The sequence below is a fragment of the Hippopotamus amphibius genome, chromosome 3 (assembly GCF_030028045.1).
Source record: "Hippopotamus amphibius kiboko isolate mHipAmp2 chromosome 3, mHipAmp2.hap2, whole genome shotgun sequence".
In the NCBI taxonomy this organism is placed as follows: domain Eukaryota; kingdom Metazoa; phylum Chordata; class Mammalia; order Artiodactyla; family Hippopotamidae; genus Hippopotamus; species Hippopotamus amphibius.
The window spans coordinates 93,573,671-93,587,037 of record NC_080188.1 but is presented as its reverse complement, the minus strand read 5'-3'; the positions used below and the strand labels follow the sequence as shown (position 1 = coordinate 93,587,037).

The 13,367-nt window shown below is 36.3% G+C and overlaps 1 protein-coding gene across 1 annotated transcript in view; it reads left to right on the top strand.

The window, feature by feature from the left end:
- NAF1 (nuclear assembly factor 1 ribonucleoprotein) overlaps positions 1-12,089 on the top strand; it is a 39,204-nt gene extending 27,115 nt beyond the window's left edge. Inside the window, exons 6-8 of the mRNA XM_057729621.1 lie at positions 1,423-1,474; positions 4,512-4,614; positions 10,811-12,089. Coding sequence (XP_057585604.1) covers positions 1,423-1,474; positions 4,512-4,614; positions 10,811-11,271 — 616 coding nt within the window. The 3' untranslated portion in view covers positions 11,272-12,089. The remainder of the gene's footprint in view (positions 1-1,422; positions 1,475-4,511; positions 4,615-10,810) is intronic.
- Positions 12,090-13,367: the final 1,278 nt, after the last annotated feature.

Here is a 13,367-nt window from a genome sequence, read left to right as displayed (position 1 = left end):
AGAACAAGAAACTGAAGAATTGGGAATTTGAGCCCACCCTGCAGAAGCCCTGCCTGATAGAGACTGTTCTGTTCTATACTGCATTTTTTGTGTTGGTCCTGGGGACTCCTTTGCCTCTAAGGTGGAGAAGTTCAACTTCTCTCCAGCTTACCTGCTTTTAGTTAGTCTATTTTAATCTTAGCTTCCCATGAACTTACTCTCTTGTTAAAGATGCTGTTAAATGTTGCTTGATCTTTTCTGTAGTAGATTTTGATTTTCTGTGATAATGCCCTAGTTGGGGAACTTTTCCCATTTATGTCTTTAAAAGATTTCATGCCAAGGGCACTACAGGCTGTGAGATAGTGTCCACACAAAAAGGAGTCCTGGAGCTATGATAAATGCATGGGTGTGAGATAATAATTAAAAGTGGAAAAATCATCGATAATGCCTCATATATAATATCAAAATTCCGAATTAAAATTTTAGAGCAAGCTTAATGATTTTCGTGTTGTGCCAGCCCACAGACATCTGTAAATTGATTTTAATGGATTATGGATTAATGGATTAATAATTTTAATAAATTAATTCCTGAGACTCTCCATTTACTTTTGAGGTTTGGTTTCAAGCAGTGAGAACAACATCAACTCCTAATACTTTGTAGTATTTTAATGTAATTGAATAACAAATATTGTCAAACTCTGAAATCAAGAAGATTAAACAGACAAGGTTAAAAACGAACTTTCAGAAATTACAATCATACTTATAATAGATCTACATGCTTTTGTTGCTTATAGAGTGTAAAATTTCCCACCAAAAGTAGTTAATGCTTGTGATTATACTCTCCTACAGAATCTTCAAAGCTCCTCCTCCTCCCCAAGCTAGATAGCCTTTGTCTCACCTGCTCTTGGAGTGAGCCTTGGTTATTCAGGGAGGATTGTTAATATTCCTCAGGTAAATTGAGGAAGAAGAACTTCATGTTGTTATCTCTGTTGTTGAACCTGTAAAGTCTTAGACAAGGGAATGCCTCGTATTCCCTTTTTATGTCCTTGTCACCTGAAACAGCATCTGACCTGTGGTATTGGATAAGCATTTATTAAAGGAAGTTTATGAGCTGAGCTCAGGTATCATGAAAGTATCAAAGTCAGAGCACCTGGAGCTCCTTAGGAACTGCAGAACCACTTTGCCCTGCACAACAGAGCCTCACCTTCCCATTCTGATCCCCCTCTCCTAATATTTATGTGTGCCCTTCCCACATCTTCTTAAATGAAGTAGAGAACACATAAATGAGCTTTTATTCTTTTATTTTCATATATATTGCAAATTAAGATTGAGTTTAGGTCTTCTACCTCATTATTTTCCATACTATTAGGTTAACAGAATCTTAAGCACTTAACAGAATCTTAGTAAGTACTTTGACCCTTTCATCTTTCTTTTTTCCACTAGGGATAGGGGATCAGATGCATCATGGAAGAATGATCAAGAACCACCACCAGAGGTAAGTGTCATTTTACACAGTATTTGAGAAAGGAAGGCAGGACATAACCTTATAAATTCATCATTCTTGACCTGAAGGAGGTCCTCAAGGCTGCTCACCAGTTACGCTGCCTTCTGCCAGTCTGTGTGCTTTCTCCTCTCCCAGATGGCTTGTATACCTCGCAGTTAGAGTTTGTGATCATTTCAGAAAAAAAAGTTTCAGTCACATTTTAATAATTATCAGCTTATCATTTTCCTTGTAATGTCCTATTTTTAATCAGTTTTGTTGATGTCTGGCAAAAGCAGTATTGTCATTATTTAAAATTTTTTTTTTCTTTGTTTTAGTAAATTCACCACATGGGACATGAAGACATTTATTGATGGTGCTTTTTTAATAAGCTGCCTTTCTTTTGGCGGTACAAAATCATTGCAGTCTACCTACTTCTCCATTTTTTTTACAGTATGATTACCTTCCTAAAAAGAGTGTTCTTGAATTTCTTTCTTAAGTCCATACCAGCAAGACTATTTTTATGTCTCAAAGTAGCTTGGTATATATGGTCTTTGAGTTACTAAAATATGAAAATTACAGCAATGAGTATATACATTTTTAAAAATAGAGTGAATTTATATAATTTAAAAGAAAAGTTAATTATTATAAGTGAGAGTTTTTAAATATGCTCAGTCATTCTGATGAAGTTTCTGAGTATTTATAGCTTTAATTTTGGTTATTTTAGATGTTCTTAAGCAGTTTTGAAGGTTCATGGTCTGTGTTAATTTCTGATTTTGCTGAAGCAGGAGTCAGGGAATGCCTGCTTAGAGGGTCACTTAACCAGTAAGCGGTCCTAGTTTAGTAATGACATTGCTGTGGGATTATGTTTTCTGATTTGTGTCATGTGTACATGTGATTTCCACTGAGATTCTGAAGATTGACTTAATGTTTTTATGTTCATGGCATCTTAAAGTATTTGGGGATTCACAAAGTTCGTGAAACATATTTCTTGTGAAATCCAAATATTTTAGTACATCCCTATTGTTTCATACTTAAGCTTTAAAATTGCTAATTATGGAATTGTTAATAGTTTATAAAATTGGTTTGATTAGGTTAATTATAAAATTAAGTCCCAGCATAGTTCAGGGAGTTGTTTTTTCCAAGTAGTTGACCAAATGTCTCTATTTCCATAACTGAGATTCTAAATTTTATTTTATTGTGGTCAGATTTTGTAGTATAGGATTATTGCCTGGTCTTAATCATAGATTAGAATTTGGAATTTGTGAGATTTTAACTTAAAAAAAAAATCATGCTCTGAAAATTGAATTTGCTAGAAGAGCATGATAGGGAATACATCTTATTTATTTCCACATCTATTTCTAACATATGAATGCATAATCTGAGTTGAATAAATGTGTTTAGTGAATGCAAATTTAAATTAATTTGTATAAAAGAAAAATGTGAATTTTTCCCTGATTTTGGGAGGTGGTGGCAAAATATTGCCGAAGTGGTCTCTCCAAAATAAACTGTTGCCAGTTACGATCCTTTCATACATCCCTCCTGCTTTTTCAGTTAATGCCAAAAAATGCCCAGTTATTTAAACTGGTCCGCTAAGAGTCTTTATTAACTTCTCCAGTTTCATTGTCTCAAATCTTGCTGTGTAAGAAGCGTTTGCTTTTCCTCAGAGAACCGTGTTTCTGTCTCTAACATGCTGTGCCTCTGCACACGTCCCTCCCACTCCCCAAAGCCTCCTTTCCCGTGGTCACTGCTGGTTCGTCCTTAGAGATTCATCCTGGGTCGTTGCTGTCAAGCCTTCCTTGCCCTCCTTCCTCTTCTTTAGCCCCGTTATCCCAGAGCACTAAGTCATAGCATTTGTTTATTGACTTATTTATCTGTTTTCTCATTTGACTGAACAGTTTCAGAGAAAGGAATGTCTTCTATCTGATCTCAGTACTTTCTAATGTCTGTCAGATACCAAATTTAACATGAGCTTAAAAATTTTAGCACATTAAGATAAGTAGTAAAAGATCATGTGTTTCAAGGTACTAAAATTAGTTGATGCTTTTGAATTTGATTATAGATTTCTGAGGCATGTGAACTCCTGGTTCATGGACGGTTCAGTATACTTCAGTAAGACCATAATGAAAATCCCATACAAAAAGTTTCATATATATTTTATTTCTTCCTTTTAAATGTGAACACATGTACACAGTGTTTTTTTAGTGAAGTACAGACAGTATTTATTTTCTGAAATTAATAGGATAAAATACCTGAATTCCAAGAAATCATAGGAGTTATGTATATAGCTCATAGGTCTTGGTTTTTTAGTAGGCTATAACAGTGGACCGCAATTCTTAGTAATATCTCAATTTTCCCTCTTGTAATTGAAAGTGATTTCCTCTTGAAAGTTGGGTCATGCTTGTATCTACTTATCAAAGACTTTTTCTACAGTCCTGTCTGAATAGCATCCTAGTGATTTTCTCCACCCTTAGTTTGCCTTATTGTTTATTTATAGTGCTTACTTATACCTGACCTATTATTAAAAGAATTAGTACCTATAAAGTGTTTAGAACAGTGTCTGGCATGTAATGGGTGTGTGTAAATTTTTGAATGAATGAAGGGTATAACATTCTTTTCCATTTTTATAATAGAGCTGGTAATTTATGTATTTGTGTATTCCTGAGTACTCCTTGCTTTAGCATTGTTTGGCAGCTGGCACTATGATGAATCGTGACTCTAAGCTGGAAATCAGGGAATACCCATATCTGAAGGGTGTTACAGATCAGCATTTTAAAGTTACCTATCTGAAACTTTCTAAGAATTCAGAACAGAAGAAAGTAAAATCTTCAGTACTCATCCTGATTAACCTGTGTTAGAGTCATTAGGTCATTTATCAAAAAAAGTATTTTTTTATCAGATTTGAATATTAGTGGTGTAAATATTAAGTATTGAAAAGGGTAACTTTCTTTCAGGGTCACTGTTAAGTAATAGGCTTATTCTCCTCACCTCCAAGTATGTACCATTGGATTGGTAAACGCATGTGACATAAAAATGTATTTTTCTGTTCAAGGCCTTAGATTTCAGTGATGATGAAAAGGAAAAAGAAGCCAGACAGAGGAAAAAATCTCAGATTCAAGGCCGGAAAAAATTCAGATCTGAATTTAATGAGTCACGTGAGTTAAATGCAATATATAGTATTTTTTAAATCTTCATTTACATCTATACAAGTCCCTCAGTAATAAAACTGAAAGAAACCTATGGGAGTTTTCTCTTTACATTCTGGCACCTGGCTAGCTTTGGAGGCATTCCATAGCGGAGGATGTGGTGGGAGAGTCACAGGGAATATTCAGTGGTGGGTTTTCAGGCTTATAGATGTAAAAGTGGCTCCTAGGGGTAAAAGGCAGACTAAGCCTTGGTAGAATCATTTGTGCTCATCAGTACTTTCTTTTTTTTAAAGAAACCTATTTGTTTCCATTTTTAGAATTAAATGATATGGTGCTTAAGCTAAAATCAAGATGTTTTATTTCCTGTTGACATGCTGCAATCACAGAAGGAGGTCCTCATGTTGCCTTTTTTTTCTCCCCTCCTCATGTTGCTTTTTAAATTTACATCCACTTCCCACCTCCTGCCTCCTCCTCAACCCCTGACAACCGCTGATCCATGCGCCATTTCTGTAATATGTTTTGTCCTGTCAAGAATGACTGTATGAATTAGTGATTGGGTTTTGTCACTGAGCATAGTTTTCTGGAGACCATTTAGACTGTTGTCTGTATCAAGTTTCTTTTCATTCCAGGGTAGTATTCTGTGGTGCGAAAATACCACAGGTGGTTTAACCATTCATCCGTTGAAGGACATTTACAGTTTTGGATTTTATGAGTAAAGCTGCTTTATACATTTGTGCACAGATTTTTATGTGAACACAGATTTTCACATTTCTTTGGGATAAATGTTCAAGAGTACAGTTGAGTTATATAATACAGTTGACAAGTGAACGCCTTTGGGGTTAGGGGCACTGACGCCTCCCACCCCCTCCCCATGCAGTTGAAAATCTGTGTGTGACTAACTTACAGTTGGCCCTCTCTATCCGTGGTTATGCATCCATGGATTCAGCCAACTGTGGATCGTATAGTGTGTATATATTGATGAAAATTTGCTTAAAAGTGGACCTGCACAGTTCAAACCTGTGTTATTTAAGGATCCACTGTAACTGCATATTTAGTTTCTTGAGAAACTGTCATGCTGTTTTTCGTGTGGGTTCACCTCTTTATGTTCCTATCACCAGTGTATGAGTGGCCCAGTTTGTCTGCATTCTCACTAGCATTTGGTATGGTCATTCTTTTTTATTTTAGCCATTCTGCTAGGTATGTAATAATACATAATTGTGATTTTAACTTGCATTTCCTAATGCCTGATGATATCGAACATCTTTCCATGTGCTCATTTGCTATCTGTATATCTCTTCAATGATATATTTTGTTCATGTATTTTGTTCATTTTCTAATTGTGTTTCTGTGTTTTATTCTTGAGTTATGAGAGTTTGTACATAATTTCTTCCAGTCTGTAGCTTGTGTTTTTATCCTCATACGAGGATCTTTTGCAGAACAAAAATTTTTTATTTTGATGAAGTCCGGTTTACCAGCTTTTCTTTTATGGAGTTTGAGAATTTCTTTCCTAGACCTGTGTCCCAAAGATTTTCTCTTATTATTTTTTTTCCTAAAAATTTTCTGAATTATTTTAGCCATTTTAGTTTCTTTGCCTTTCCTTATGAATTTAGAATAAACTTCCCTATATTGACAGAAAGTCTTGCTAAGATTTAATAGGAATTGGGTTGAACCTGTATATTGGTTTGGAGAGAATTGACATCTTAATTGTATTGAGTCTTCCATTCCACAAACATGGTATATACCATGTTTAATTTAGATCTTTTTAAATTTCTTTCACCAGCATTTTGTAGTGTTCAAAATGAAAGTCCTGTACATTTTTTTGTTAGAGATACACCTGAGTAAATGGTGTTGCATGTTTAATTTGTGTTCATTTCTAGCTTGTGTCTTGCAACCTTGCTGAACTCACTAGTTCTAGCAGTTTTTCTCTTGAAATTTTCAGTGTAGTAGACAATTATGTCAGTGGCAAATAGGAACAGTGTTGTGTGTGTCCCTCCCTCCCCGCCCCCCAATCTGTATGCTTTTTTAGCTCTTTTTCTTACCTTTACTGGCTATAACTTATGGCACTATATGTTTTGTTTTGTTCCTGGTCTTAGAAGAAAACATTCAGTCTTTCAACATTCGTATAATGTCAGGTGTAGGGTTACTGTAGGTCTTCTTTGTCAAGTTGAAGAAGTTTCTGTCTAGTTGTGTTTGCTCTGAGCTTTTTTTCAGAAATCACAAATGAATATTAAATTTTGACAGTTGTTTTTTCTGCATTGATTGATAACGACTTTTTCATTACGTTGTTAATAAAGTAGATTACATTGGTTTTAGAATATTGAATGAGCATCACTGGCATAAACCAGTTAGTCATGGTGTGCAATTCTTTGTATGTGTTGTTGAATTTTGCTCATGTTTTGATAAGGATTTATGTGCATGAGAGATTTACATGCATAAGGGATATTGGATTTCTTTTCTCCTTTTCTTTTCTTTTCTTTTTCTCAACTATTTTATCTGGTTTTGGTGTCAGCAGAGTATACTAGCTTCATAATAGCTTCATAAAATGAGCTGGGATTTTTTTTATTTTCTTGAAAACATTTTGTAGGCTTGGTGTTAATTCTTTAAATATTTGGTAAGAGTCGCCAGTGAACCACCTTGGCCTGGAGATCTTTTTTGGGAGACTTTAAATTACAAATTCAATTTCCTCAATAATGGTATCTTTTTCACATTGGATAAATTATAATAGGTTGTATTTTTCAAGGAATTGGTCCGCTGCTTCTAATTTGTCAAATTAGTGTGTGTAAAGTTGTTTTGATGTCTTTCCTGATATTGGTCATCTGTGTCTTCTGTTTCTTTCTCAGCTTTGCCTGCAGGGCTGCCAGTTATGTTGCTCCTTCACAGAGCCAATTCTCTATGTCATTGGTTTTTCTTTATTGTTTCTCTGTAGTTTCATCCTTTCAGCTCTATCATTAACTTACTGCTTGCTTTGGGTTTATTTTTGTCTCGTTTCTCTAGGTTCTTGAGGTGAGAGCTTATATTATTTAAGACTTTGCTGCTTAAATTTGTTGTATTGGTATGTTTTACTTACTATGATTCAGCTTAATGTTTCCGTCTTTGTTTTTATTTCCCCTGAGACATCCCTTTTGACTAATTGATTATTTAAAAGAGTATTATTTAGTTTCCAAGTGTTTGGAGATTTTTCTGTAATCTTTCTGCTACTGATTTCTATTTTTGATTCCCGTGTGGGTTGAGAACACAATCTGTATGATTTCATTTCTTCTACTTTTTTAACAAAGTTTTGTTGACTGTGGTCTGTCTTGGTATATGGTTTCAGGCACTTGAAAGTAATGTATATTTTGCTGCTGTGTGGTAGAGTGTTCTGTAACTGTCAATTAGACCTAGTTGATGGTGGTTTTGAAAATTTCTCTATCCTTAGTGATTTTCTGCCTATTTCCTCTGTCAGTTGTTGAGAGAGAGAGCGTGTAGTTGTGCATGTACATTTAGGGTTGCTATATCTTCTTGGTAGATGACCCCTTTATCATTATAAAATGTCCCTCTCTTTGGTAATTTTCTTTGCTCTGAAGCCTATTTTATCTGGTGTTAATATACCTACTCCTTCTTTTGATTAATGTTTGCATATTGCAGCTTGTTCCATCTGACTGTATCATTTGAAATATGTTTCTTATAGACTGTGGTTATGCTTTTTAATTCACTCTTTGCCAACCTCTGTGTTTTAATCGGTATATTTAGGCCATTTATATATAATGTAATTATTGGTTTGTAAGGGCTTAAATCTGTCTTTCTGTATTCTCTCAAGCTTTTATTTCTCTATTGTCTTTCTTTCTGCCTGCCTATGGTTACTATAACATTTTTTAGAATTCAATTTTTATTTATCTGGAGTGTTAATTGTATCAATTAGTATAGTTTTTTTCAGTGGTTACTTTAGATCTTAAATTATATATACATAAATTATCACAATCTACTGCTGTTGTCATTTTACCAGGTTAATTGCAGTGTAGAAACCTTACCTCTGTATATAGGTTGCTTTATTTACTCTTACTGATAATATAAATTGCTTTAATTATTTCCTGTGTATACAGTGACTCACATTAGCTGTTATAGTTTTTGTTTCAACCATCAAACGTGATTTAGAAGACTCAGAAGGAAATTCTCTTGTATTTACTCCTATCTTTGCTTTCTGTGTTCTTTCCTTCCTGATGTTGGTCTTTTTCTTTTATTGTTTCTGTTTAGAGAACTTGCTTTAGCCATTCTATTAGGGTAGGTCTGTTGGAGACAAATTCTTAGCTTTTCTTCATTTGAGAATTTCTTTGATTTCCCTTTTTCATGAGGATATTTCCACTCAGTATAGAATCCTAGATTGACAGTTTTCTTTCAGCATTTGAAAAATGTTGTGCCACTTCTTTCTGGCCTCCCTGGTTTCTGATGAGACACCTACTGTCATTCAAGTTGGTTTTTTCATGTGGATAAGGTATCGTTTCTGTCTTCCCCTGCTTTCATGTTTTCTCTTTGTTTTTAGTTTTTGAAAGTTTGTGATGTGTCTTGGTGTAAACTTCTTTGGGTTTAATTGAGATCTGTTTAGCTTCTTGAATCTGGATTTGTGTCTTATGCCAGATTTGAGAAGTATTCAGTCATTGTTTCTTCCTCCACCTCATTTTTTTTCTCCTTTCTTTCTAGGATTCCGAAGATGATATTTTGTTACAGTCCCACAGGTCCCTGAAACTCATTGTTTCCCCAGTTTATTTCCTTCCTGCTTTTCAGACTGGATACTTTCTGTTGTTCCGTCTTCCAGTCACCCATCATTTCCTCTGTCCCTTCATTCTGATGAGATCTCCATTGAGTTTCTAATTTTGATTGAGTTTTCAGTTCTAAAATACCTTTTTCTTTCTTCCTTGTATATGCTTTTTTTTTTTTTTTTTTTTTTTGCTGAGATTTTAAAATTTTTTACTGGTTTCAGTGTGTTCCTAATTTTTTTTTTTTATAAATTTATTAATTTAATTTATTTATTGGCTGTGTTGGGTCTTCGTTGCTGCACACGGGCTTTCTGTAGTTGCTGTGAGCAGGGGCTACTCTTCATTGTGGTGTGCAGGCTTCTCATTGTAGTGGCTTCTCTTGTTGTGGAGCATGGGCCCTAGGTGCGTGGGCTCAATAGTTGTGGCTCATGGGCTCTAGAGCACAGGCTCAATAGTTGTGGCACACGGGCTTAGTTTCTCTGTGGCATGTGGAATCTTCCCAGAGTAGGGCTTGAACCCATGTCCCCTGCATTGGCAGGTGGATTCTTAACCACTGCACCACCTAGGAAGACCAGTGTGTTCCTAATTTTTTATTGAAGTGTTTTTATGATGACTACTTAAAAGAATTCTCTGATAATTTTTACATCTTTGTCTTCTTGGTGTTGGCCTCAATTAGTTTTCCTTTTTCATTGAGTTTGGAATCTTCTTGGCTCTAGGTCTAACGAATGTGATAAATGAAATGAAACTTGTACGTATTAGTTATTGCGTTGTTTTTGTTTTTAAACTGTTCTGTCAGGGAAAGGAAGGAGGTTGCATTATCACTGTTACTACCAGTGGGGATAGGAGTTAAGCTTTGCTTTTTAGCTTCTGCTCTCTGAAGCCAGAAGGTGTCTCATTTCTGCTGCGCATGGGCAGGCCTTCTCTTGGGTCTGGTGGGGATAAGAATGCTTTGTTACTGCTCCTGACACCGTGGGGGATGGCCTCGTTATGCTGGGCAGTGATGAAAGTCCTGGCTTTTCCAGGTTTTCTCTGACTCCACCCCCAGTACAGGAAGTGTAGGAAGGCTGTGTTACTGCTGGCTGAGATGGAAGTCCAGGTTCCCCATGTGACCTCCATTGTCATTGAGGGGAGGCTGGAAACGGGCTCCCTGCTCAGCCTATTCTGACCACTCTGGTGGGAGGGCTAGCAGGTCCCCCCTACTGAGCCTTTGAGAGTGTGAGTGGGGGTGGTGTCCAGTTTTCTCTCTGGTGTTCGACTGAAATCAACTGGTTATTGTCTCAAAGTTTTGTCTTGCTAGACTTTTCCTTTCCTGATCCTCTGGCATTTTAAATTCATTTACAATTAATCATTTTAAGCCTTATATGATTATAATTAACATAAGATATACTGGAAATTAAATAAGGCATTATTGGAATTTTAAAGTGTTTTTTTGATGTATTAATTTTAATTTTGTTTTTATGCTTTTTCCCCCGAAGGTGAAGATTTTGCAGAAGTACATCAGAATTGGAATGTTCATAGCTCTGCTTCAGAGCCTTCAAAAGGATATCACAACAGAGAGTTCACAAGAGGATTTTCCCGGGGCAGATATCCTCGGTCTTGCCCTGACAGGCCCCCACCTCCACAGTTTTATAACTCAGAGCACATGGTACCTCAGGAGACTTCAGGATTTCCACCACAGAGACCGGATGGCCCTATGATGCCACAGTATCCCTTCTCTCCTCCTGGGTTTGACATGCATAACTTCTCCCTCCTTCCCCCTCCACCACCCCCACCACCACATGCACCTGCCAGCATGGGCTGGGTGGCCCCTGCTGTGGCTCCTCACCCATTAATTCCCCTACCATACTCCCTACCCCCACCCCCGCCCCCCCCACCCCTGCCTCCACCCTCCTCTTCTGGGGATAGTAGTGCTTCTCGTTTTGGACCTTACTATTAGGTGAACATATGCATTTCCTGAGAAATGTGGAATATATATATACATATATATATGTGGGAAGGATTTTTTTTTAAAGAAAGAGATTATGGAGCTAGATTTTTAAAGCATTGTAAATTACTAAATGATTCCTTCAGTTGTAAATTCATATATATTGTAACCATTGTGAAATTGTATTCATGAAAATTTAACATTAAACTTGGGGGGGGGAATCCAATTATGTAATATATTTAATTAAGACTTTGAACCCTGTCCAATTAAACCGTATGTATGTAGATCTAATAATAATAGATCTGGGGCACCCTCATCATGGATTAAAATATACTGAACATATTGATTATCTTCTTGGTATATGTGAAAATAAGATGTTAAGTCCTATTGAGAGTCTTTGAAATAAACTATTTTTATAAACTTATACTTTGAAAATTGATTTTGATTGTAAATGCAAAAATTTAATTTATTTACCAGTAAATTTAAATGTTCTAATTTTTTTTTTTTTAAAGCAAGTGAAGGGTACAAAGAAGAAAAGCCTAATATCTTGGCAGAAGCCATGTCTATAATTAAAGTTAATATTTATTAATTTTGCACAGGCAGGCTTTCCATTATCTATGTAGATTTCCATTATTTGGGCACAGATCCAGTGTGCTTTACTGTTTAACCACTTAAAGAGACATAAGGACTCTTCACATAAAATATGTTATTTATCCACAGTAAGGAGTATTTACCCCCCATGCTAGGAGACTGTGTCTTCTGTATCTGTTTCCCACATTCTTGGTTGCCTGGCACAGGTTAAGTGCTTAATAAATACCTATTGAACGACAGACTGAATTTAGAGTTTTTGATTAAATGACCAAGCAATTTAATGTAATTAAATGACTCATGAAACATAAACGTATGGAAATTACAGAAGTTTCACGATAGAAAAGGCCTTGGGAGTCGCCTAAACTAGTCCTGTGGAGCAGCCTGACCAGGGGCTCCAGAGAAGTTAAGGCACTAAGGTCACTAGTGAGGTGGCGAGGGGTTTAAACCTAGCTCTGATCCTCAGACCAGCACTTTCTACTAAATTGGTGTTTTCCATCTTTCATTCCTTGACACTCTTAGAAAATATTTGTATGCACATTAGTCTGCGTGTGGACTCTGATTGCAACCGAGGCCCCACTTTGCCTCCTCATGGGCTGAGGAGACTCTTTAGGGTTCCTGGGTCCTGAGATGAGAGGTTCTTGCTGTGGTAATTCCTTGACTTTATCATGTGTTGTGCTTTATGATTCTTTCTTGAAATGTTATTGCAGCTTCTCTTTAGGAGTTGCCTTCATAGATTATGACACAGCCTTTTCCTGGTTGATGGAATATTGTAAGAGTTAAATGAGATTATATCTAAAAGCGCTAAGAAAACCCCAAAAGTTTTCTGTAAGCATGGGAAGAGTGAGATGTTACCAGTCAGTTATAGCAAACCAGTAAGCTGTTAAAATCATCATGGCATTTAGAAAATCTTTAGACCCTTGTCCAAAAATGGACAGTAGATATTTGACAGTAGCTCTTTAATATCTGAAGAAACGGAAGAGCTGAATGGTACTATTTGATTTTTGCTTTCAGTTAAGCTGCTTAGGTCCAAGTTGCCTTCCCCCTTATTCAAGGTTTTTGAACCTTCAAAAATCACATTCTTGGACTTTATCCCCGCATTCAAATTCAGTAGACATGAGATCTAGGAAACCACTTTTTAAACAGGTACCCCCAGGTGATGAATCTTAGGATTTACTCTTATTCTGTATAGATTTCAGGGTAAATGTATCTACTCCAACTTCTCTCGGCCCTTCACTCGGGGACTGAAGGGAGTTCTGTTTGGGGTGCTGGTGAGGATGTGAGGGTTGTTAGGGAAGAAGAGGGAAATAAAACTTGCTACTTAAATTGTACCCCTGGCATCTCACTCATTTGGTTCTCAGAGCTGTATTTTTTCAGCTGTGTGCATCTTCGGAGTTTAACAGGAGGAACCAAGTTGTCTCTTTCATTTGGGAAAGACAAATATGACAGTCTTCATCATCCCAAGCTTGATCTTAACAGTGCTGCTTTTAAAATCATATGGCCCTCTATCTTGAAACTAG